General features: G+C 42.0%; 1 protein-coding gene across 1 annotated transcript; it reads right to left on the reverse strand.

Moving 5' to 3' along the window:
* Window positions 1-2,757: 2,757 nt before the first annotated feature.
* On the reverse strand, window positions 2,758-22,695 carry LOC122214989 (sulfotransferase 1C2-like). Its single transcript, XM_042930191.1, is given in 7 exon segments — window positions 2,758-2,870; window positions 11,317-11,497; window positions 11,629-11,723; window positions 12,157-12,286; window positions 16,007-16,101; window positions 21,989-22,114; window positions 22,548-22,695. Coding segments are annotated over 7 exon segments (888 nt in total).
* Window positions 22,696-27,436: the final 4,741 nt, after the last annotated feature.

Raw genomic sequence — 27,436 nt, forward strand, 5'->3', positions numbered from 1 at the left:
TTTATAAGTTAATATTCATTAGTATCCTGCACAGTTTTACCATGGCTTTATTTTGTTGAAAATTTCTATAAGTGTTCACTCATTGGAGTGGTGGGAGAGGCGGACAAGAAGAGCTTTGCCTAAACATGACCTACATTTCATGTGCCATTTGTTTACTAAATCATACCACTAATGTAATATTTCATTTTCTTGATTCATTCTTCATTCTGCTTGGTTACTACTAATCATTAGAGAGTAAATTTCCATTTTAAAGATATTATTCAAAATCAGTGGGGCACCTGGGTGGCTCAGTAGGTTAAGTGTTTGACTTTGGCTTAGGCCATTATCTCATGTTTCATGAGTTGGAGCCCCACATTGGGCTCTCCATTCTCAGTGCGGAGCTTGCTTCAGATCCTCTGTTGGCCTCTTTCTCTGCTCCTCCCCCATGCTCTCTCTCTCAAAAATAAATAAAAACTTAAAAAATTTAAAAATATCAGTGAGCTATTTCCTGTAACAACAAAACTTTGCACTTACTAAGCAAAAAATTAATACCTTTCTGTTTTCACTTCTTTAAAATTTTTTTAATGTTTATTTGTTTTTGAGAAAGCGTGTGAGTGGGAGAGTGGCAGAGAGAGAGGGAGACACAGAATCTGAAGCAGGCTCCAGGCTCTGAGCTGTAAGCACAGAGCCTGATATGGGGCTCGAGTCCACAAACTGTGAGATCATGTCCTGAGCTGAAGTCTGATGCTTAACCAACTGAACCACTCAGATGCCCTTATTTTCACTTATTTAAATTTCACTGAATTATGACTACAAAACCCCAAGCAGTCACATAGAATGACAGAATTGAAGAAACTAAAAATTTGCATCTTTGTTTTTATAATTACTGTGCTATCATTGTTCTGAATCTACTACTGTTGAAACAGGAATATTCATATACAACAGGGACACAAATTGTACTTGAAGTGAGTTTGAAGGATTCTGAACCGTTATGAACTTACCCTGAAAGGAAGCAGGCATCATTGCATCTGTGTGTCAGTTACAGAGGCTGGCTGTATACTTGGGTGTCCTCTGAATTAACTTCCATACAGAGGTAAGTAGACATGAAACCAAATCGCAAAAAATTAAAATCTAAAATTGCCAAATATGAGGGATATAAACAACTTTTTTTACACAGGAAAAAGATGCTAATTTGAACTTACATACATATGATTAAAATTTAGTAGTAACCAAGCAATTGTTTAGAATTTAGGGCTAATAGAAGATGGCCTTTTGCCCCCCACTGGAATATTTATCACTGATATTGTTTAGAACTGCCAGAGGAGGGTGATTATAAAAAACAGTCAATTTTAGTTGGCTTAAATCAAACTCTTATTGCCTTCTCGCCAGGTAAACTGCTCCTGTTGCCCTCAGCTTTGGAATGCCACTAGTTGGGACTAAAAGTTGGGAATCTGTGATATGAAATGTGCCCACCTTCCTATAGTCATTCATCTATGCATTCATTTGCTTATTCACTATATACTTGGTGGACACTTGTTATGTACCTTGCATTGCATTACGTATTGGGAGTAAAATGTTGAATAAGACGTGGAACCAAGTGCTAAAGAATTTATGATCAAGTACGAGATATAACAAGTAAATTGACAAATAAATGTGGAGCAAGAGGGCTACAGGTGGGGTAAAATATGGGAAACCAGTGAAAAGGTCTTGCATCTTGGTTATGCAAGCCCTCAGTGGCCACAGCATTGCGGTTGAGACTATCTCTAAATCTGACAACCATGCCTGGGCTGACTTTGCTGATGCTATCTCCCGTTTTCTGCTTTTAGCAGGATATGACTCAGGCTCCCAAGTGGACACCCTTCAACTTCCTGTTTCTGTAATTAAGCACGCTATGACTCCTAATTAGGTTTTGGTCATCTGGCATCCCCCTCCATGCCCTTCCCTTTTCTTTCTCACCAGATATATTCGCATTATGGACTACTGCACAGAAGTGAAAAGCAGTGAACTACTGATGCAAGCCAATGGAGGAATCTCAAATGTTACATTGAGTGATAGACACCAGACACAAGCAGGTACATACTGTACGATTTCATTTATATGAAGTCCAAGAATAGGCAAAGTCAATCTGTGCTGACAGAAATTAGAATGGTGGTTTTATCCAAGGGTAGAGATTAACTGACACTCTGGACATGTTTTCTCAGGGCTGGCTGCATCAAGACTACCCTCAAAGTGTCCCTTCCATGCTAATCAGGTGGAACCCCAGAACCTAGCACAGCTGGAGTTTCTTGAATGACTGGGAGAGATATCAGTGATTTCATATTTTCAACATAGATATAACCTAGTATTTGCATATTTACACCCAAGGTATTTTATATTACACACTAGAAAACTAGGATGCACTTTCCAGAATAATGGAGACCTAAAAAAAAATCTTTGCAGTATTCAAGTCTTTATTTTATATTTTATTTTATTTTATTTTATTTTATTTTATTTTATTTTATTTTACTTTATTTTGTTTTGTTTTGTTTTACTTTATTTTATTTTATTTTATTTTATTTTATTTATTAAGCCATTTTATTTCTTACTTTGGAAAGGATGGTTGAGAAAATAAGCATTAGACATAATCCTTTTGAAAAATGAGGTTGGTAATAATCACAGAGACAGTGGTACCACAATTGTATATTTTTACAATATGCTTTCAGAGATTCTTTGGGCTTGACTGAAGGATTGAAGATAGCTTCCCCATTCTTGTCATCTACCTTTCTATGTACATCTTGTTCAGAGTTCCATGCAGAAATTTATTGAGGTTCCTTCCATCTTTTGTCTGTAGATTTCATCAAATCTTTCACTCTGAACCACAGTGAAGTGGTTTTTCCAATCCCCCACAGTTCCTAGAAGAGGAAAACCAAGCTCGACAACACGTTTGCCTTTCTCCCCCTCCCCATCGATGCCTACACTTCCACCTGCAGCCCTCTGATCTAAGAAGGACCCTAGCATGCTCTGCACAGGGGGTGGACTCTTAGCTAGAGTGGATAATTGCCGCAAAGGTGCTGGTGCTTGGCCTCACTTGTGATATATTCACATAATGGACCACTGCACAGAAATGACACAGACCAATGGAGGAATCTCAGACGTTACACTGAGTGATAGACACAACACACAAGAAGGTACATACTGTATGATTTCATTTATATGCAGTCTAAGAACGGGCAAAATCAATCTGTAGTGATAGAAATTAGAACGGTGGTTGTATCTGAGGGTAGAGATTAACTGGGGTGCTGGTTATATGGGTGTATACATTTTTTAATATATTGAACTGCATATTTCAGAGTTTGAATTTTTTGGTAAGTTACTTCTCAATTAAAAAGAAATAACTTTTGGGAAAAATGTCATTGAGACACTGGATATGTATGAGCTTTTTCACCAACTAGTAACTACTAAAATAACGTTAAAAAGGGGAAATACTCTATATCTCCGCAGTGCCTCTTCTGAAAATTTGTGCAACAGAAATAAAAGCATCAGGACATAACGTGCATACAAAGATGTTTACTATAACATTATTCATAAAGATAAAATATTAAAAAAAACAAACTGTGGTATCTTTCACTAGGGGAATAGTTGAATGAGTTATGATGCATCCATGCTTCGGCATAACATGAGACCACTAAAAACAGTGAGCTATATGGACCTACATGCCTTGCTCTGGAGGGATGTCTTATATTCTGGCAAATGAAGGTGTGAAGTATGACCACATTTGGGTTTTAGCCTTCACCATGTTCTATATTTTTGTTTGCATATGTATGAGCCTGAGGGAAGGAAGGTGTATAGAAAGATAAGTTTGTCTGGATCTGAAGAAGGGCTACTTGCCAAATCTTCACCATTGATTATCTGAAGAGAAAAGGAATGGCATTTTTTGGTTTGCTGTACTAGCATGGGATGATGCTGTAAATTCAAAAATGCAACAAAATAAAGTAATAAATTAAAAAAAGAAGAAAAGTTGCAAAGCAGTAGTATACCATGGTTCCTCTGTTGTGCAAAAGAAGTCTGTGTTCTTAAATAGAAAGGGAGCCATACTACTGGTGGCTACTTCTGGGGGGCAGGGTTTTGGTGAAGAAAAAAATTTTTTTCATTAAAAATGCAATTCCATATTGATCTAATTTTTTTTAAAATGATATATATTACTTTTTAAATAAAAAATGATAAGGCTTTTTTTCCTCAAAAAATATTAGCTGGAGCCAATTAGAATTCCTGTTTTGGGAAGTAGAACTAAAAAATTAAGACAATGAAGCAGTGCTCAGTAGCAGTGATAGTTGGAAGTCATGATGGCCCATGTGTGGGCCATCATCAAGACCAAGCTATGAGCAGGGGTGCCTGGGTGGCTCAGTTGGTTAAGTGTCTGACTCTGGCTCAGGTCACAATCTCAAAGTCTGTGAGTTCAAGCCCTGTGTCGGGCTCTGTGCTGATAGCTCAGAGCCTGAAGTCTGCTTCAGATTCTGTGTCTCCCTCTCTCTCTGCCCCTCCGCCACTCTCCCTCTGTCTCTCTTACTCTCAAAAGTAAATCAACATAAAAAATAATTTAATAATAAATAAAGACCAACCTATGAGAAGAAGCCGAGTCAGCAGAAGCTATAAAGTAGAAGTGTAATGGGCAGAGTGACAGGAAGCTGGTCAGTGGAGGAAAGCACTCCTAGCAGATATGTGAAGGGCAGCTGAGTCCTGTAAGGGATGAAGCTTTCTAGCAAAAAGCTGTACCTTCCTGCTGCTGAGGCTCTTACTCTGAGATCCAGGGATCCCCACAAGGTCTAGACCAATGGTGGCTCTTGCTCTTAACTACCTGCAAGACTGCATTTCTCTTATACCTCTGCCTGACTTCTCCTAACAAACCCGTTTCTTACAACCAAATACCCCAGAGAGCTCTCTTCTGTAACAAGATTAAATCCCCACCTTATTAGTGGCATATTATTTTTAATAGGCTAAGTGTATTGTCTTGAAATTAATAAAACCTAACATCTTCTTGGGGCACTTGGGTGGCTCAGTTGGTTGAGCCAATGACTTTGGCTCAGGTCGTGATCTCGCAGTTTGTGAGTTGGAACTCCACATCGGGCTCTGTGCTGACAGCTCAGAGCCTGGAGCCTGCTTCGCATTCTGTGTCTCCCCCTCTCTCTACCCCCCCCCCCCACCACTCACACTCTGTGTCTGTCTCTCAATAAGAAATAAATTTTAAAGAAAAAAATTAAAAAAAAACCCCTAGGAGAGGTTCCGGAAGATGGCGGCGTAGGAGGACGCGGGGCTCACAGCGCGTCCTGCCGATCACTTAGATTCCACCTACACCTGCCTAAAGAACACAGAAAACCGCCAGAGGATTAGCAGAAGGGAGTCTCCGGAGTCAAGCGCAGACCAGAGGCCCACGGAAGAGGGTAGGAAGGGCGGCGAGGCGGTGCGCGCTCCACGGACTGGCGGGAGGGAGCCGGGGCGGAGGGGCGGCTCGCCGGCCAAGCAGAGCCCCCGAGTCTGGCTGGCAAAAGCGGAGGGGCCGGACGGACTGTGTTCCGACAGCAAGCGCGACTTAGCGTCTGGGAGGTCATAAGTTAACAGCTCTGCTCGGAAATCGGGAAGGCTGGAGGACAAAGGGAGGGAGAGCTGCTGAGCCCCCGGACGGCAGAGCTCAGCTTGGCGGGGAACAAAGGCGCCAGCGCCATCTCCCCCGCCCATCCCCCAGCCAAAATCCCAAAGGGAACCAGTTCCTGCCAGGGAACTTGCTCGCTCCGCGCAAACACCCAACTCTGTGCTTCTGCGGAGCCAAACCTCCGGCAGCGGATCTCCCTCCCGCTGCCACAGGGCTCCTCCTGAAGTGGATCACCTAAGGAGAAGCGAGCTAAGCCTGCCCCTCCAGCCCCCGTGCACCTTGCCTACCCACCCCAGCTAATACGCCAGATCCCCAGCAACACAAGCCTGGCAGTGTGCGAGTAGCCCAGACGGGACACGCCACCCCACAGTGAATCCCGCCCCTAGGAGAGGGGAAGAGAAGGCACACACCAGTCTGACTGTGGCCCCAGCAGTGGGCTGGGGGCAGACATCGGGTCGGACTGCGGCCCCGCCCACTAACTCCAGTTATACACCACAGCACAGGGGAAGTGCACTGCAGGTCCTCACCACGCCAGGGACTCTCCAAAATGACCAAACGGAAGAATTCCCCTCAGAAGAATCTCCAGGAAATAACAACAGCTAATGAACTGATCAAAAAGGATTTAAATAATATAACAGAAAGTGAATTTAGAATAATAGTCATAAAATTAATCGCTGGGCTTGAAAACAGTATACAGGACAGCAGAGAATCTCTTGCCACAAAGATCGAGGGACTAAGGAACAGTCACGAGGAGTTGAAAAACGCTTTAAACGAATTGCAAAACAAAATGGAATCCACGATGGCTCGGCTTGAAGAGGCAGAGGAGAGAATAGGTGAACTAGAAGATAAAGTTATGGAGAAAGAGGAAGCTGAAAGAAAGAGAGATAAAAAAATCCAGGAGTATGAGGGGAAAATTAGAGAACTAAGTGATACACTAAAAAAAAATAATATACGCATAATTGGTATCCCAGAGGAGGAAGAGAGAGGGAAGGGTGCTGAAGGGGTACTTGAACAAATTATAGCTGAGAACTTCCCTGAACTGGGGAAGGAAAAAGGCATTGAAATCCAAGAGGCACAGAGAACTCCCTTCAGACGTAACTTGAATCGATCTTCTGCACGACATATCATAGTGAAACTGGCAAAATACAAGGATAAAGAGAAAATTCTGAAAGCAGCAAGGGATAAACGTGCCCTCACATATAAAGGGAGACCTATAAGACTCGTGACTGATCTCTCCTTTGAAACTTGGCAGGCCAGAAAGGCTTGGCACGATATCTACAGTGTGCTAAACAGGAAAAATATGCAGCCGAGAATCCTTTATCCAGCAAGTCTGTCATTTAGAATAGAAGGAGAGATAAAGGTCTTCCCAAACAAACAAAAACTGAAGGAATTTGTCACCACGAAACCAGCCCTACAAGAGATCCTAAGGGGGATCCTGTGAGACAAAGTACCAGAGACATCACTACAAGCATAAAACATACAGACATCACAATGACTCTAAACCCGTATCTTTCTATAATAACACTGAATGTAAATGGATTAAATGCGCCAACTAAAAGACATAGGGTATCAGAATGGATAAAAAAACAAGACCCATCTATTTGCTGTCTACAAGAGACTCATTTTAGATCTGAGGACACCTTTAGATTGAGAGTGAGGGGATGGAGAACTATTTATCATGCTCCTGGAAGCCAAAAGAAAGCTGGAGTAGCCATACTTATATCAGACAAACTAGACTTTAAATTAAAGGCTGTAACAAGAGATGAAGAAGGGCATTATATAATAATCACAGGGTCTATCCACCAGGAAGAGCTAACTATTATAAATGTCTATGCGCCAAATACCCGAGCCCCCAGATATATAAAACAATTACTCATAAACATAAGCAACCTTATTGATAAGAATGTGGTCATTGCAGGGGACTTTAACACCCCACTTACAGAAATGGATAGATCATCTAGACACACAGTCAATAAAGAAACAAGGGCCCTGAATGATACATTGGATCAGATGGACTTGACAGATATATTTAGAACTCTGCATCCCAAAGCAACAGAATATACTTTCTTCTCGAGTGCACATGGAACATTCTCCAAGATAGATCATATACTGGGTCACAAAACAGCCCTTCATAAGTTTACAAGAATTGAAATTATACCATGCATACTTTCAGACCACAATGCTATGAAGCTTGAAATCAACCACAGGAAAAAGTCTGGAAAACCTCCAAAAGCATGGAGGTTAAAGAACACCCTACTAACGAATGAGTGGGTCAACCAGGCAATTAGAGAAGAAATTAAAACATATATGGAAACAAACGAAAATGAAAATACAACAATCCAAACGCTTTGGGATGCAGCGAAGGCAGTCCTGAGAGGAAAATACATTGCAATCCAGGCCTATCTCAAGAAACAAGAAAAATCCCAAATACAAAATCTAACAGCACACCTAAAGGAAATAGAAGCAGAACAGCAAAGGCAGCCTAAACCCAGCAGAAGAAGAGAAATAATAAAGATCAGGGCAGAAATAAACAATATAGAATCTAAAAAAACTGTAGAGCAGATCAACGAAACCAAGAGTTGGTTTTTTGAAAAAATAAACAAAATTGACAAACCTCTAGCCAGGCTTCTCAAAAAGAAAAGGGAGATGACCCAAATAGATAAAATCATGAATGAAAATGGAATGATTACAACCAATCCCTCAGAGATACAAACAATTATCAGGGAATACTATGAAAAATTATATGCCAGCAAATTGGACAACCTGGAAGAAATGGACAAATTTCTAAACACCCACACTCTTCCAAAACTCAATCAGGAGGAAATAGAAAGCTTGAACAGACCCATAACCAGCGAAGAAATTGAATCGGTTATCAAAAATCTCCCAACAAATAAGAGTCCAGGACCAGATGGCTTCCCAGGGGAGTTCTACCAGACATTTAAAGCAGAGATAATACCTATCCTTCTCAAGCTATTCCAAGAAATAGAAAGGGAAGGAAAACTTCCAGACTCATTCTATGAAGCCAGTATTACTTTGATTCCTAAACCAGACAGAGACCCAGTAAAAAAAGAGAACTACAGGCCAATATCCCTGATGAATATGGATGCAAAAATTCTTAATAAGATACTAGCAAATCGAATTCAACAGCATATAAAAAGAATTATTCACCATGATCAAGTGGGATTCATTCCTGGGATGCAGGGCTGGTTCAACATTCGCAAATCGATCAACGTGATACATCACATTAACAAAAAAAAAGAGAAGAACCATATGATCCTGTCAATCGATGCAGAAAAGGCCTTTGACAAAATCCAGCACCCTTTCTTAATAAAAACCCTTGAGAAAGTCGGGATAGAAGGAACATACTTAAAGATCATAAAGGCCATTTATGAAAAGCCCACAGCTAACATCATCCTCAACGGGGAAAAACTGAGAGCTTTTTCCCTGAGATCAGGAACACGACAGGGATGCCCACTGTCACCGCTGCTGTTTAATATAGTGCTGGAAGTTCTAGCATCAGCAATCAGACAACAAAAGGAAATCAAAGGCATCAAAATTGGCAAAGATGAAGTCAAGCTTTCGCTTTTTGCAGATGACATGATATTATACATGGAAAATCCGATAGACTCCACCAAAAGTCTGCTAGAACTGATACATGAATTCAGCAAAGTTGCAGGATACAAAATCAATGTGCAGAAATCAGTTGCATTCTTATACACTAACAATGAAGCAACAGAAAGACAAATGAAGAAACTGATCCCATTCACAATTGCACCAAGAAGCATAAAATACCTAGGAATCAATCTAACCAAAGATGTAAAAGATCTGCATGCTGAAAACTATAGAAAGCTTATGCAGGTAATTGAAGAAGATATAAAGAAATGGAAAGACATTCCCTGCTCATGGATTGGAAGAATAAATATTGTCAAAATGTCAATACTACCCAAAGCTATCTACACATTCAATGCAATCCCAATCAAAATTGCACCAGCATTCTTCTCGAAACTAGAACAAGCAATCCTAAAATTCATATGGAACCACAAAAGGCCCCGAATAGCCAAAGTAATTTTGAAGAAGAAGACCAAAGCAGGAGGCATCACAATCCCAGACTTTAGCCTCTACTACAAAGCTGTCATCATCAAGACAGCATGGTATTGGCATAAAAACAGACACATAGACCAATGGAATAGAATAGAAACCCCAGAACTAGACCCACAAACGTATGGCCAACTCATCTTTGACAAAGCAGGAAAGAACATCCAATGGAAAAAAGACAGTCTCTTTAACAAATGGTGCTGGGAGAACTGGACAGCAACATGCAGAAGGTTGAAACTAGACCACTTTCTCACACCATTCACAAAAATAAACTCAAAATGGATAAAGGACCTGAATGTGAGACAGGAAACCATCAAAACCTTAGAGGAGAAAGCAGGAAAAGACCTCTCTGACCTCAGCCGTAGCAATCTCTTACTCGGCACATCCCCAAAGGCAAGGGAATTAAAAGCAAAAGTGAATTACTGGGACCTTATGAAGATAAAAAGCTTCTGCACAGCAAAGGAAACAACCAACAAAACTAAAAGGCAACCAACGGAATGGGAAAAGATATTTGCAAATGACACATCGGACAAAGGGCTAGTATCCAAAATCTATAAAGAGCTCATCAAACTCCACACCCGAAAAACAAATAACCCAGTGAAGAAATGGGCAGAAAACATGAATAGACACTTCTCTAAAGAAGACATCCGGATGGCCAACAGGCACATGAAAAGATGTTCAACGTCGCTCCTTATCAGGGAAATACAAATCAAAACCACACTCAGATACCACCTCACGCCAGTCAGAGTGGCCAAAATGAAGAAATCAGGAGACTATAGATGCTGGAGAGGATGTGGAGAAACAGGAACCCTCTTGCACTGTTGGTGGGAATGCAAATTGGTGCAGCCGCTCTGGAAAGCAGTGTGGAGGTTCCTCAGAAAATTAAAAATAGACCTACCCTATGACCCAGCAATAGCACTGCTAGGAATTTATCCAAGGGATACAGGAGTACTGATGCATAGGGGCACCTGTACCCCAATGTTTATAGCGGCACTCTCAACAATAGCCAAATTATGGAAAGAGCCTAAATGTCCATCAACTGATGAATGGATAAAGAAATTGTGGTTTATATACACAATGGAATACTACGTGGCAATGAGAAAAAATGAAATATGGCCTTTTGTAGCAACATGGAGGGAACTGGAGAGTGTGATGCTAAGTGAAATAAGCCATACAGAGAAAGACAGATACCATATGGTTTCACTCTTATGTGGATCCTGAGAAACATAACAGAAACCCATGGGGGAGGGAAAGGAAAAAAAAAAAAAAAAAAAAAAAAAAGAGGTTAGAGTGGGAGAGAGCCAAAGCATAAGAGACTGTTAAAAACTGAGAACAAACTGAGGGTTGATGGGGGGTGGGAGGGAGGGCAGGGTGGGTGATGGGTATTGAGGAGGGCACCTTTTGGGATGAGCACTGGGTGTTGTATGGAAACCAATTTGACAGTAAATTTCATATATTAAAAAATAAAAAATAAAAAAATAAAATAAAATAAAAAAAAAAAAAAAAAAAAAAAAAAACCCCTAACATCTTCTTGATAAGAGGCAGACAGATATTACTAGACAAACTGAGTGTTTGGTTTATACTTATATTTATATAGTATTTGAGGCCACACACACCTTTTCTTATGAAGGGGGAAATGGACTGGTCCAGGATGGATTTGGGAACTGTAGATCGATTTGTCATGGGATTTTCTTTCATTTTCTCAAATGATGTCTCTTGGACAATTTTATCGAGCACTGTTTCATGCAAGCTCTTTCCCATGAACTGCATCACTTTCTGAATTTCTTGCTTTGGGTCCTGTGGTGAGGGTAACATTGCATTGGAATGCAAGATGGTATCAGGACACACATAAATTCTTCAGGGTGTCCCTCCCAGAGGTGCAGCCCTGAAAGAGCCTAGAATGATTTTTCTGAAGGACCATTACTCACCCGTTTTATGTCCTCAAAGAAGAGGAAGAGAATCTGGTAACTGTCTTTCATCTCCCACCATCCCTTTACATGGTCATACCAGGAACCCCAGCCCACTGCAACAGACACAAGAAACATAACACTCTACATAAGGATCACCCAAAGTCCCAGATATATGCTGAGTCCTGATCTGTTTGACTTAGAGGGTGATATTGTATGGTATAGCCCTGGGGTAATTTATCCCAACATGCTACCTAAAATGGATTCATATTTATTGTGTATAATCACATATGCCCTGATATTGGAACAAGGATACTCTTTGGAATGGGGATGACTCTATGCGTCAGGTAACCTGGGGTAAAGGCTTTCAAATTGGGTGAGAGATATTTGCTGGGACTATGGGTATTCACTCTGAGCTCAGGCAGCCTGCCCTTCTCAGTCCCAGTCTGAGGTAGGACACATATAAGGAGGAACACAACCTTCCAAGGAATCAAATGATTCCTAGATACCTGGATTGGGAACCCAAAGATGTGAAGGATTATCCTTTACCTTTCCCATTGATGAAGGTTTCAAAATACTCTTCCCAGGTGCCAGGGTCAGGAAGCATTTGATTCATCCTTTGAAAATGGTAGTAGGAAACCATGCAGTCTTTGGCATTTCAAGCTACATAAAGGAATTTTGGGGTGACAATAGAGGAGGGTAAAAGATGGTATGAAAAGTGAATTTTCACAGAATTCACTCAGTTTGAGCCATGCCAATGGTGGCCACACACACCTGCCTCACCTCTCCTGTGCTGACAGTTCAACTTGGCCATGACCTCTTCCTCCTCTGGCTGTCCCCTGCTTCTCTGCTGATTGTCCTCTTTATCCAAACTCAGTCCTGTTAAGTAGCCTGATTCTTGCTTGCCCCTTTAGTGTCAGAGTCCAATCATTCTCTAGCAACTATGACCTCCCGTCACACAGAAACTACCACATGCATGTGCTGATGATCCTCCCAACATCTCATCTCAGTTTCCCGGAGAAGCAGGATGACGTCTCGGTCTTATTTCTTTCCTGTTCTCATCAACTCTATTATTTTCATCTTGAATCACTTCAGGTCTTGCCCTACAAAGCATCCTGTTTAGGTTTCATTTTGACCACAACCTTGTCTCCTACCCTCCCAGCCTTTCACTTTAACCAAATATGACCTTTAATGATTGCTAAGTACTCAACTCACATTCTGACAGCATCAATCCTGAGCTGGTCTCATTGACTGGTCACCTTAGATCCATAACTAGTCATTTCAATGTTGTTTGTTTGTTTGTTTGTTTGTTTGTTTTTACCCTAAAACAGTTCTCAACTAGGAATGATTTTGCCTACTGGGGGACATTTGGCAATGTCTGGAGGTATTTTTTGTTGTCACAACAGGGGGTGGCAGTGCTACTGGCATCTAATGAGTAGAGGTTAGGGATGTTGCTCAACATTTTACAGTGTACAGGGCAGCCCCCTGCCTCTCCACCCAAAAGAATTATCTGGCCCAAAACGTCAGTAGTGCTACTTCCTATATTCTGATGCTTTGACATCCTGGGGCTTTGCTAACCTTGGATGGACTGCCCCTGCCAGGTTTAGCAGGTTACTAGAGATAGTAACAACTCACAAGCACGCTCACTTATCACTCCACCAGTCTGGAGCCTACATCTCAAACACCTCCCTTATTGGGCTCTCACACTCTGTGCCACTATCCATCTGCTCTAATCACCCCAGGGCCAGGACCACAAAAGCAGAAGCATCATCCCTTTTGCCCCAGAGACTGCAGAAATCATCCAAACTACCCAATCCTAAACCTGCTTACCTGCCTCACCCATTCCTTCCTTCGGAAACCAGAATAAAGGCTCTTGACCACATGTTACCCTTGCTCCCTCTGCCTCCTGACTGACCCTGGTGCTTCCTAGGCGTGAGAAGTTTAAAAAAAAAATCCACTTGAATTCTTAGGCTTTTTAATTTCTGGTTGGCTAATCATTTAATTAATCTTCCTATCTTATTTCTCACTTCCAGCCACAAGGCTCTCCCTTCCCTCCTCAAAACTTCATCCCATTTCCCCCACCAAGTTCATTTATTCTCTCTTTTGTGGTGTCCGTTCTGCACTTCACCTGTTGTTGAATTTGTGTGTGTGAGTGTATTATTAGCTTTTTTTAGTTCAGAAATTGAAAGGGCTAGAAAGAAAGGGACTAAGTAACAGTGTGAAATAGCCACAGGTAATTAATAACACATTTTTTGGAAGGTGCATGACAATAAGTGGCGACAAAAGCTATTTCTGTGGCAATCTCACATCCCACAAACACTGACAAGAAATTTGATTGTCAGGGCTTGGGTTCTACTTCCAGTTTTGGGGTCGTGGTTCAGGTCTGAGGAACACCATCTTTCTAACGCTGGTGGTTTTTATCCGAAAGCAGAGACCATGGTGATGGAGCTTAAGGCCACAAACCCGGAGACAGCGAGAGGGAGAGAGGAAGGCTTGGCTTGTGAGGGTCAGTCCTGCAGGCGCAGATTCGCGATGGGGTCCTAATGCACAGCAGGAGCGGATACCCTCCCGCAGGCAGAGGACCCAGAAGCAAGTGGGGAGATGAAGTGGGACGGGGCGCCTCCTCTCTCACCCACGGCGGTCTCTCTGTCCCCGTGGCCACCCTGCTGCAGCTAGCCCAGGCGCCCTGGCCCTTCCGGGGCCTCGGCGGCCCCTCGGAGGCACCACGTGCTGTGCCCTCCCAGGTCCATGTGAGAGAGCCACCGCAGATGTTGGCAAATCAGAGAGCTTTGGTTGGATTTTTATAGCAGATGCTTATATATTGTTTCAGTCACAGAAATCCTGATTATTTGTTTAACTTAATAAAAATTATGCTTTAAAAATAGCATCTTATTCCCTTCTTTGATTTTTGATTCAATCTTTCAATTTTCTTACACAACTTATATTTCTATATCTGGTCATTTTGATATCTGAAGTCCTTGAGGTCCAACCCTGCTGTTTGTTCTTTCTGCAGACTCTTTCTCTTGCTGGCTTGTTCCTTTTGTTGTTGTTGTTGTTGTTGTTCAGTTTATTTGTTTGGTTGGTTTTTAATATATTTTTAGCTTGTTCCTTTGTATATTTTGTAATGTGAGATGGTCGACTCAAGATGGAGCACTGCAAGCAGAAGGTATGCCCCCCTCCCCCCGACCATCCCATGTTTGTGTTTGCTGGTCATCCTGGGGATGCCACCAATGGAACCACCTTATACAGTTTCTCAGCATGGGGCTTCTTGGACAATGCAAGAAGTGCAGCTTGAATTTCCTCCTTTGAAGAGGAGACCTTCAAAATGTGGCCACACATTTTTAGGGAAGCTGAGAGCCCAGGTCAACACAGAGAGACTTCTGTCCATTGACAGTGAAGCCCTTCAGCTGTCCCAGCTTGGGCTCCTTACTTTTCTGGTTCCTTCTGCTCTGGGATTTGCCCCTGTGCAGCCATTGAAACTCACGCTGCTGCATTCTCCAGGTCATCAAATACCCACAGGACAGCTACGGTGTCAGTGACCTCTCTGAGTTCCAGTGCCCTCTTCATTGTGGGACTGAGGGATTTCCTCAACTGTATCTGGATCTCAGTTACACATTTACAAGGAAACCTGTCATTTGTTATGTGTAATTGCTAAGTGTTTTATACAAGAGGTTTCAGGGTGTTTAGTCTTAACATAATCCCAGAAATGGAGGTTCTTGTTCCCTTATATAACTTTACTGAAAGGACCCACATAATCGCTATTGTTCCCTAGAAATACACCCTTCCTAGCCCTTTGTTCCCTTCATTCCCACCTTTGAGAAAACTTCCTTAACATCGCTGGCTGACACCTTAGTTTCTTTCCTTGACCTAATTCATTTGTTATTCATTCAGCAAACACATTTTGAATGTCCTCTATGTGCCAGGAACTGATTAGACGCTGAATACAGAATAAATAAAGTCCCAGAAGCAGTAAAGCTAAGAGCCCAGAGTTTACTAGAGGTTAAGGCCAACTGCTCCCCTCAAGAAACACTGCTCCATCTATTTACCCTTTTAAACAATCATCAGGGTTTTTTTCTCCTCACTTTTTCTTCTGTCCTCTATTATGAGAATTCCATTGCCCACACCCTTGGATCAACTGTGGACACTCACTATCTCTTGTTCTCTCCAAAAATTCATCTGTACCTTCAAACAATCCACATCTTATTTGAAAACATTCAGGTGAATATCCTGCTGAGTATAGAACTTTACATTTTCTCTTATTGCTGATCAACAGCAATACTGCAGAGATAGCGGAGAAGTAAACATGATGGCAGTGTTGTGAGTTAGGGTCTGGCGGATTTGCTCTCAGGAGGGTTAGTCTTCCCGCCTGTCCCCAGGGAAGCTATTGCTGTCTTACCTTGCAGTTATTTTCCCAGAAAGATGGAGGCAAGAGCTGAACTGGAAGGTGAGTCCTTAGTATCCGTGGAGAGGGCATTGCTTTGGCTTTTTCCACCCCTTTGAAGTAAATCAAGAGGAAACATCTGTGTAATACAAGTACTGCATGGGGGAACTTATATTCTTGGCTCTGTCCAGAATGTCCCATCACCCCCCACCCCCATCTTTCTGCTTATCTCTTGACTTCCTTTGGGATTTCATAATAAGATTATTTATTTTACCATCACTTCTGTAGACTCAAACAGCTTGAGAGTTGGAAGGGAGCTTAGATTAATTTACTCTGTCACTTCTAGGATGTGGAGACAGAAGCTGAGAAGGGACAAGTGAGTTCTTATTGTAGCAGAGCCAGGGGGAACCAGAGTGCAGGCCTCTCTTGCCTCCCAGCCAGTGCCCACCCCTGCGTGTCTGCAACAGGCTGCCCATGTACTTGGCCCATGTGCTAGTCACTTGTTTCATCTCTAAAAACATATGTACTTGTCACATGAGTTGTGATTTCCACTCTGTCCTCTAAAACACTGACTAGACACTTGCTCTGTGCAATCATTGTGTTAGACTGACGTAGGGGATGTGAGATAATAGAAAATTTATATTTGTCTCTGCTTCTGCTTCTCGGCACAGAATTCCTGAAACCCCTATAATATCCTGGGTGATAAGGGTGCCCTTCTTTTTGAAAAAAGTTTTTTTAATGATTATTTATTTTTGAGAGAGACAGAGAGAGAGAGAGAGAGAGAGAGAGGAAGTGCATGAGCAAAGAAGGGGCAGAGAGAGAGATGAAGACACAGAATTGGAAGCAGGCCCCAGGCTCTGAGCTGTCAGCACAGAGCCCAATGCAGGGCTTGAACTCATGAGGTGTCAGATCATGACCTGAACTGAAGTTGGATGCTTAACCAACGGAACCACCCAAGCACCCCAGGGTGTCCTGTTCTAATGAGCTGACTCTAAGTGGGCTCCTGGATGGAGGCTGGTCACCAGCAAGACCAGCCATGATTAGAAGCTTGGAATTTTCAGCCCTATCCCCCATTCTCCAGAGAGGGAGGAAGGGCTGAAAATGGAGTAAGTGATAGATCATACCTGCACGATGAAGCCTCCATTAAGTCCCTAAAGTCTGGGGTTTGGAGAGCTTCTGGGTTGGTGAACACACGGAGACTGGGGAGAGTGCTGCTGCTTTTGAGCAGCTCAGACCATGTGCCTCTTCTGTTTGGAAACCTTCTATACTAACGGTGGTTTTTCACACTTGCTCCCCAAGCTATGTGTTTGAGGTAGGGGATTCAAGGTGGAGTTGAAAGGATGTGTTTCATTCTGGTCATCTTTGGTTTTGCTTATTTTATATGTTTTGAACCCCTAATAATTTTTTTTAAAACTTGTGGCAAGATACACGTAAAGTAAAATTTTCCATCTTAACTCTTTTAAAGAGAACAGTTCAGTAGTGCTAATTGCATTCATGTTGTTGTGCAACCAATCTGCTTAAACACTGTACCTTTTAAACACTAACTCCCCATTCCACCCTTCCCCAGCACTGGCAGCCACCATTCTTTCTGATTCTATGAATTTGACTCCTGTGGATACCTAATATAAGTGGAATCATACAGTGTTTGTCTTTTTTTGGTGACTGGCTTATTCCACTTAGCATAATGTCCTTAAGGTTCATCCTTGTTGTAGCAGGTATCAGAATTTCCTTCCTTTTTAAGACTGAATAATCTTTCATTGCATGTATGTATCACATTTTACTCATCCATTCATCTGTCCTGGACACTTGGGTTTCTTCCATCCTCGGCTATTGTGAATGATGCTTCTATGAATGATGCTTCTCTAGTCTCTGTCTTTAATTCTTTAGGGAATATACGCAGAGGTGGAATTATTGATTCATATGGTCCCAATAATTAAAAAAAATTCTGGTACTGAAAAGAAAAATTAGCAAGCTACTGGTCTATAGTTAAAGCCCATATTCCTTAGCAAGACTGTGAAATTGTCCTGCGTCTAGCTCCTTTCCTCAGCTTCCATCGTGTCTCCTGCTCACATGTTACCCTTCAGAGTTATTTACACTTGTTCTGCTTCTCCAGGTCTCTTGTCTTCCTTGCCTATATCTCTGGGCACCTGGTTCATCCCAGTCACTTTTTAGAGTCTCTCCAGACACTTCCACTGCTAGCAATATAGTGTTCCAGACACTATGAAGACCTCTTCTGTTGTAAAGCACCTGTAAAATCTGATTAAAACACCACAAACATCCTTTAAATGCATAACCAATCTCGCAAGAAACTAAGAAGGCTCCCCAGGGGCCCAAGTGTAGAGGGACTTGCAAGACAGGGAGGTGAGAAGGAAGAAGAAGATAAGGTTGTGATGACCTGAGAATGTTTGCCCCTCAGATCCTGGGCTCAATGACCCCTGTGTGGGAAGGGGGCTGGTAGTCTTGGGTTTTCATCCTCTTACATGCAACCTTCCCAGCAGGCTTGACCTAGCTCCAGCTTCAAACTTTGCTCCCAAAGAATCCTTACAATAGACAGAGATTCTGCAGGTTTAGGGCTTTACATGGAGCATTCCACCCATGTTTTATTTCACAGATTCAAGTAAATTATATGTTTTCTCCTTCTCTCTCTCTCTCTCTGTCTCTTATCAGTGCTTCAGGAGAGCTGGTTGGGGTGTTCTCATTTCCTGGGCACTCTGCCATGAGTGCTCAGCCTCAGGGGGTGAGAAGGGCAGGGGAGAGTGTCCATGAACACACACCTCAGGTCATAAAGTCATTCCCGAGCCTGCCCCGTGGAAGAAGAGGGCCAATGGAGTAATTTTTGGCCCTCATCATCTGCATGAGAAGCTTGCAGTCTGGCAGGAAAAACACAGCAACAGCAGCAGTAGCAGCTTGTCATTGCAGGTGTCAGCTTCTCCAGGCATTGGTTTTCAGGCACGTTCTTCACCCTGCTGATGGTGTCCTATGCTAACCTCTACCCAACATACCCACTCCTTGTCATCATATGGTCTGCCTTTGCCTCCTCCATTGGACCATGAACTATTGAAGGCAAGTGGAGGTATGGAGTCATATATGCAGCCCAGGGCCTGTAGTATAAGTTCTTGTTGAGCTGTAGGAGTTATTTCTAGATCTCACCTATATACAGTTCTCTCTCTCTCTCTCTCTCTCTCTCACACACACACACACACACACACACACACACGCACCTTTTCAAATTCTTCCCGGCCTTGCTTTTATTAGGTCATATATGCAATGCTTTAGATGTCAAACAGCTCTGTTGCTAGGAGTTGGTGGGAGAGTAGGAGGGCTCCTGGGAGGGAGACTGACCATGCGGGACACAAACTTCCATTACATCCAGGAGTGTCCGCTCACTCTTGAACCCTCTGAGGGTGGTTGGTATACTTGACCAACACCCATCAGTCTATTTCAGCAACCATATTACCCTCCTAATGGTAGCCCTCACCTCAGGTGGCAGGGACCATCTGCTCTTAAATAAAACTACTGCCTAGCTGAGTCTTCACCCAGCCTCTGTCTGTTTATAGCTGGAAAGACCATAACCCTTTTCAGTGTTTATCACATCTTTGGACATGGGGCACCTTGTTTTTTTTTAAATTATTTATTTATTGTTCAGAGAGACAGAGAGATTGAGAGAGAGAACAGGGGAGGGGCAGAGAGAGAGAGGGAAACACAGAATCCGAAGCAGGCTCCAGGGTCTGAGCTGTCAGCACAGAGCCTGATGTGGCGTTCAAACTCAAGAACTTGAGTCAAAGTCAGACGTTTAACTGACTGAGCCACCCAGGCACCCCAAGGGCACCTTGTTTTGTAAAGATCCATCTTGATTTCTGTATGATGTGCCATGCTGGGCTATTGGTTATTATCCTTTCTTGAATTCTGTAGCTACTGGCATTGCCTTGAGAGAAGCTCTATCCTGCTTTTTATGCTGACTTAACAATAGCATATGCTTATGCTGGATACTCTGCTCCCCCACTGCCAAGAATGCCTCACTAGAAATCATGTTTAGGATTTTTTTCCCTCTCCTTAATCTCCCAGATTGTCAGAGGTAAGATGATAGTGGCTGGGGTTGAATGTAGAAATAAGATAAAAAAATGGGCTTGGATGACCAGGGAACACATGCCGTTGTGGGGCAAGGGATTTAGCCTAAGAGGTGATCGGGAATACCTAACACTTAAATGGTATCTACTCTGTGCCAGGTGTTGTTCTAAGCTTTTGACACATATTAACTCATTTAATCCCTACAATGACTTTTTAAAGTAGGCACCAATTCTATTGACATTTTGCAGTGGAGACAATTGTAACACAGAGAAGGTAACTTGCTAAAGGTCACTGAGCTGAGTGAGTGATGGCATCAGGATCTAAACCCTTGTTGTCTTTATTCCTTATACCATCCTGCTGCTCAAGGGATCAAAGGACCAGACACCAACAAAAATGGAAGGCCCTGGCTACACACAGAGTGGGGTCACAGTTAAGCAGGCAGAGAGTACTCTGCGTGCAGTGTCAGAGACTCACAGGTAGTTCAGAGCAGCGATCAGACCAGGCACTGGATTGCTAAGCTAGTGAATAACCAGACAGACAGGAATTGAGGGTCAAAGGAGTCTGAGTGGCTAGGCAAGTAGAACCAGAAGGACAAGAAAGTACCTAAGGCTATTCTAACTTGGACACAAGTTTAAGGTTTGATGGGCATCAGATAAGGAACTTCTCTATCACAAGGCATTGGTAGCTCCGTCCACAATTGGTTCAACACTAGAGTTGTGCTGCTTATAATATTGCAGCTCTAGCTAGTTGTGTTTCCAGTTTTTCATTGTGCTGTCCTATGCAATACTGAAATAGCAAAGTAGGTCTTCCTCTTATCCTTGTTCTGTAACATGCTTTCAGCAGCTGCCAGTTACCTGGAATGGCTTCTTTTGCCTTCTGGTTGCCCTTTTTTTTTTTTTTTTTTTTTTTTTTTTTTAATTTCAAGAAGTGTATTGAATTCCAAGAAGTTCTGGTTGTCTTTTTGTCTTTTTTTTTTTTTTTGTGTGTGTGTTTTGAATACTCAATTCTAGGTTGAGTATTACCCTAAAAATCTCCCTACAGAACAGAAATAGTTGGCTGCAAACGCATTATTTTTGATGATTATCTGTCACTTTCTTGGCTGCTCTGGGATTTTGTATGGGTGGAGTAAGGAAAGGAGAGAGTGCAAATTGTTTCATAAATAGCTCTCTACCTTCTCTGTGTGTTCTATAGCGTGATGGTCAGAGGGAGCATTTAAGAAGAAAACAAGGCAACTCCTTTTTACTTAGATTCATTTTTGGCAAATAATTTTAGGTAATATGTAGAAAGAATCAGAGAGGGAGAAAGGAGGAAGAGAGAGGAAGAGAAAGGGATAAGGAGAGCCACTGGAATGCCCTTCAGTAGGTGAATGGATAAATTGTGGTACATCTAAGCAATGGAATATTAGCACTGAAAAGAAACGAGCTATCATGCCATGAAAATACATGGAGGAAACTTAAATGCACATTGCTGAGTGAGAGAAGCCTGTCTAAAAAGGCCACATACTGTATGATTCCAACTATATGATATTCTGGAAAAGGAAAAACTGGAAAGAGTAAACAGATTAGTGGTTGTCAGGGTTGGGGAGAGAGGGAGGGATGAACGAGTGGAGCACAGAATTTTTAGGGCAGTGGAGCTACTCTGTGTGGTATTACAGTGCTGGATCCAGGTCATTATACATTGGTCCAAACTCATAGAATGTACAACATCCAGAGCAAACACTGGGCTTTGGGTGATTATGATGTGTCAGTGTAGGTTCATCAATTGAAACAAATGCACCATCTGGGGGAGGGGGTAGATATTGATAATGGAGGAGGCTATGCATGTGCGGAAAATCTCTGTGAGTCTACTTTGTTGTAAATCTAACACTGCTCTAAAAAAAATCTTAAAAGAAGAGAAAGAATGGAATCATAGCAATAATGGGGGAACTCTCACCAGAAGGCTGGGGTGGCCGAGCCCACTCGATGAATGGATGGCGGTGTTGAATTACGGCTCTCTGACATTTCTCCACATCTCCATTCTGCTCAATCATGTCCACAATTTCCTGAATCCACGTGGTCCCTGGGGCCCAAATGGAAAGGGTGAGATATAGAAACTGGTTAGACAATCTGTCTTAAGTGTCCTGGGTGAAAAAGAGGACGTGGATATTGATGGTATTTGGTTCAACCTCCCCTCAGGTCAGGATCCTGTCCTGAACGTCCATGTGGGAAAACCCCACAAGGTCTCTATGGACAGAAGGAGCTGCATGACGTTGTCACCCAAGAGCAATCCATAATAGAGCACAACAGGCTGGGTCCTCTAAAGCCATTATGCTTGACCCTAATAAACCCAGGGACATTAGGCATCCCAAGATTGCCTCATCATGGAATAGCGAGAAGGAGCAGCTTTCCTTGAATGAGTGAGTGCACTGTATCAAGGGGGATTATAACTGACATGAGTAGCCCTTTCTTACTCCACAGGCTGAAGTTTGGTTGTACCCTAACCCCACAGTCACCTGATTTAGGGTAGGTACAGATGAGATCATCTGGCTTGGCCTCAAAGTTCTGGATCTGGCTCCAGTTGTCCACAGTGCTAGCCTGCAGGGGGATCCCTGCCACCTCTCTCAGTTGTAGCTGTGTCCTCAACTCTGTGGTCAGGGCCATACTGTCTTGCAATGGGAGGGGGAGTCCCTGTGGGCACAGGATAGAGGACTTTTAAAACAATTGCGGTAAAATACACATAACATAAAATTTACCATTTTAACCATTTTTAAGTATCCAGTTCAGTGGTATTAAGTACATTCTCATTGTTGTGCAGCCATCACCAACATCCATGTCTAGAACTTTTTAATCTTCCCAAAATGAAACTACACCATTAAACACTAACTCCCCATAGTTCTTTTCCCCTATCCCCTTCTACTTTTTCTATGAATTTGTCTACACTAGGTCCCTCATGTGAATGGAATCATACAATATTTGTCCTTTTGTGACTGGCTTATTTTACTTAGGATAATATCTCCAAAGTTTATCCATGTTGTACAATGTGTCAGAATTTCATTCCTTTTTGAGGCTAAAAAACATCCCACTGTGTGACAAAAACTACATTTTGCTTTTCATTCATCCATGTATGGACATTTAGATTGCTTCTAATGTTTGACTTTTGTGAATAATGCTGTTATGAACATGGGTATTTAAATATTTCTTCAAGATCCTACTTTCAATTCTTTGGGGTATATACCTAGAAATGGAATTGTTAGATCATATGGTAATTTTATGTTTAATTTTTTGAGAAATTGCCATGCTGTTTTCCACAGTACACAGTATACTATTTAACATTCTCACCAGAAAGGAACAAGGGTTCCAATTTCTTCACATCTTCAACAATATTTGTTATTTTCTGTTTATTTTATTTATTAAGTATATGTTTAAAATGTTTTTAATTTCTAGAATAGTCATTCTAATAGGTATGTGGTGATATTTCATGTAGTTTTGATTTTCATTTCCTTAATGATTAATGATGTTGAGCATCTTTTCATGTGCCTATTTGTCATTCATATATCTCTTTTGGAGAAATGTCCATTTAAATCTTTAGCCCATTTTTTGAATCAGGTTTTTTGTGTGTTTGGTTCTATTGAAAGAAATGTATGAAATGCACAAAATGAGAAAGCCAGGAGAATGGGCCACTATTACACTAGAATAATTGGCTACTGCGATCCCAGAAGACATTTATTGCTACTGCTAGTAATTAAATATTACTTAAAAGCTAACATTTATTGAACACTTCAATTTGCATGTGCTGGGATGAGTTCCTTGTGTACATAAATTTAACTATTGTATATAAATTCAGTGCCAGGACTTTAGAGTTGAAAGCATCCTTACAGGAAATGTTCCATACTTACTGGAAATTGAATAAGAGAATCTGGCCCAGCCTTTCCAGGCAGTGGGTGAGAGGGAGTTTGTGCTACCATAGTAAGGCTCATTTTCAAGGCTCTACTCTCAGAGTGAGGTAAATCTCTTAGAATGGAGACTATGTTTTAAGAAAATGAAAGATGAACTATTTCCAAAAAAAAAATTTCAAGTGTAAGAAACAGCTGGTTTGATGATATGTCAAAGAAGGTAGAGTTTGGATAATATCAAAATTACCATGTGATCAACATTAAGAGGGAGGTGGGAAGAGAACTAACATTTCTTTAAAAAAATATTTTAGTGTTTATTCATTTTTTGAGAGACAGTGAGAGACAGAGCATGAGTAGGAGAGGGGCAGAGACAGAGGGAGACACAGAATTGGAAGTAGGTTCCAAGCTCTGAGCTGTCAGCACAGAGTCCAATGAGGGGCTCTAACTCACCAACCATGAAAATCATGACCTGAGCTGAAGTTGGACATTTGACTGAGCCACCCAGGCATCTCAAGAGCTAACATTTCTTACAGGCCTTCTATGTTAGATCTTTTATATACTTTTCTTTTCTCTTTTAATTCATATCATGATTTTATAATTTATATTCATAAATGTGAGGAAGCTGGGAGTCACATGATCAATAAGTTGTCCAAGGTTGTAGCCAGTGTGTGTCTGCAAATTCCAGATTCCTTTAAAAAAGATTAGCTCTCTTGTTTTTTATTGTGAGTGTATATATGTACCAGAAAATTTGGAATAAGCCCAAATGTATGAAGAAAAATTATTATTTTTATGTTTTTATGTTTTTTTCAAATATATATTGATATGTCTATATTGAGGGGTGCACACAATTATAATCTACAATATAAACATATTCCAAAAAAGATTGGATTCAGAGAGCTTCTCAGCTGATGAACACGTGGAGGTGCTGGAAGCATGGTACCCCTGGAGAAAGCATGGAAACTCATGCCCCTTCCCACACACCTTTCCCTATACATCTTTCCCATCTGGCTGTTCCTGAGTTATATCCTTTTCTAGTAATCCAGTAATATATTAAGTGAAGTGTTTTCCCAAGTTCTATGAGCCATTCTAGCAAATGAATTAAATTCATGGAAGGGGTCATGGGGACCTTCAACCTAAAGGTAGTTGGTTAGTGGGGTGACTGGGTGGCTCAGCTGGTTAAGTGACCCACTCTTGATTTCACCTCAGGTTGTGATCTCATGGTCGTGAGATCGAGCCCCATGTGGAGCTCTGCTCTGAGTGTGAGCCTTCTTTAAGATTCTCTTTCTCCCTCTTCCTCTGCCTCTCCCCCTATTGTGTGCACACTTCCCCTTGTCAAAAATAAATAAAAAAAAAAAAAGTGGTTGGTTAGAAACACAGGCTGTAATATGAATTTGTGACTGGCATGTGAAGTCAGGGTTGAGGGGAGCAGTCTTGTGGGAACAAAGCCCTTAACCTGTGGGATCTGATGCTATCTCTAGGTAAAGAGTGTCTAAACTGCCAGTATCCAGAAAATCTGAGGATTGCTTGGTAAACCGCCCCAACCCTGCCCCATATCTGGTCCCAGAAGTATAAAGTATGTATGAAGTATGCTACTTAAGTAGCATAAAGGAGAGGCACAGAAAGAGTTCTTCCTTTACAGGCATAAAGGCATAAAATTTCCACTTGAGAAACCAGCTGGAAACTTTGTCATCCCTGCAGGTCAGGGGCCTCCTTTGTGAAGCTGTCTCTGACTCCATGGACAGAAAGAGTTGTCCCTTCTCATGGGATCTTGTAGCATTTTGTGTGTAGATTTTATAGCTCTTACTCCACTGTCCTACAATTACTTATTTTTATTTCTAGCCATCCCAAAGCTCAGGGACCTACCTGGTCTAGTCCCCTTTGTAGGCTCAGCATGTAGGGGAGAGATCCAGGTGGGAAGGAGAGATGATATTATGGGACAGGCATTTTGGAGATTTTTGACTCAGCTTCCTGAATTTCTAGACTTACATTGTTAAGCTGGTATTTGTTGGTTATAAATAACTTTTATTTTTTTAGGTTCCTTAAAATATTCTCTGGCTTTAGTTAAGCACTTCTATTTATAGCAATATAACAGCACCTACATAAAAATTTGAAAAATAAATCAGTGAGTTGAGGATTTCTTTTAAGCCATATTCTTACCTTCAAGTTCCAGCTGAAAATCGGCAGCCCAAAGTCCTGACCAAGGGTCAGTGGACACACAAAATGCATTCCAAGGAAGCAGGGTAGCATTCCCTGGGTATGGCAATTGCAGGGGCTCAAATTACCACTGTGTCTGAGGCATACGGGGCCTTCAGCAGGTAAAGGCCCTTTGGGGGCTCTTGGCATCCATGTGGTAAGTTGGAGCCATTCGTGGAAGAATTAGTCCTGAACAGGAACTAGCCCTGTGACCTGGCCTGATGTGGAAGAAATGTAAACAAGGTCAAATGTGGCTTTGACCACTCTGCAAATATCAGCTCCCTTGACTTGATGCAAACTTGAGGGTTGTGTGGATGTTCCTTCCTCTGAATTGGCTTCTCAGTATCTGTGCATGCTCGGTGGATAGCTGAGCTTGGCAGCAGAATCCAGATTTCGAGTTGCTGCAGTTTCTCTGCCTGGCAGAGAATCTAAAACACCTGGGCCTGTGGGAAAACAGGAAGTTGGCTTCAGGAGCAGATGCATCCAGCTCCAGGTAGACTCTTGCTCCTTTGGTGTTCTTTCGTTTGACTTCTTAGCCTGACTCACTGTGAGTGACAGTTCCTGTCTCCAACTGATGTTTTAAGATTAAAACCAGCAATATTAATGAAAACACCTTTCCTAGTACATAGTAAGTGCTTAAAATGCTGGTTCTTCCCAACCTGTATTTAGCCAAGCCTAAATGCAGAGAGGACAGAACCACAGTCTAGAGCTTGGTGTATATCTATTTATACCTTGCCTTGTCCTACATAGGGTGTACTTTTATGGAGGCAAATTATATTCCCTAGTATCCTTGGCTACCTGGAAATTTAATCCATTCTTGTGTTAAATAATCTCTGTTACTGCTATAGTTTTTGCCAACTCCCAACCTTGTTTATGACCCAGTGCTTTTCTTTCTTGGGTTCAAGTGTAACCAGGCATCCTAGCCTCCATTTCTGACAATGTCTTCTTGTATTCTTTGACCGCACCCTCGGATGCTTCTTCACTGACATCTCTGCCTCCTGTTTTCCAAAGGTTTTTTCTATAATCTCAACCCATTTTTCTTCATTCTGCTCTCTTCTCTTTGACAACCTCACTGATTTCAGTGCTGTTAACTCATGGAACCTTGGATAACTCATAAGTTCCCAGCACTAGCTCGCTATCTTTCTCTGTGAAGCCCTCATTACCAGCCACCTACTAATGTTCTTCCAATGTCAGAGACACCTGGCGTTGTGTACTTCACTTGCCCCACATTCTCTGCTGTCAAGGTAGCACCATTATCCACACCTGAAGCATCACCTTGGACTAAGGATGGGAAAGCCCCCCTACTTAGCAATGTC

The sequence above is a fragment of the Panthera leo genome, chromosome A3, assembly GCF_018350215.1.
Source record: "Panthera leo isolate Ple1 chromosome A3, P.leo_Ple1_pat1.1, whole genome shotgun sequence".
Lineage (NCBI taxonomy): Eukaryota > Metazoa > Chordata > Mammalia > Carnivora > Felidae > Panthera > Panthera leo.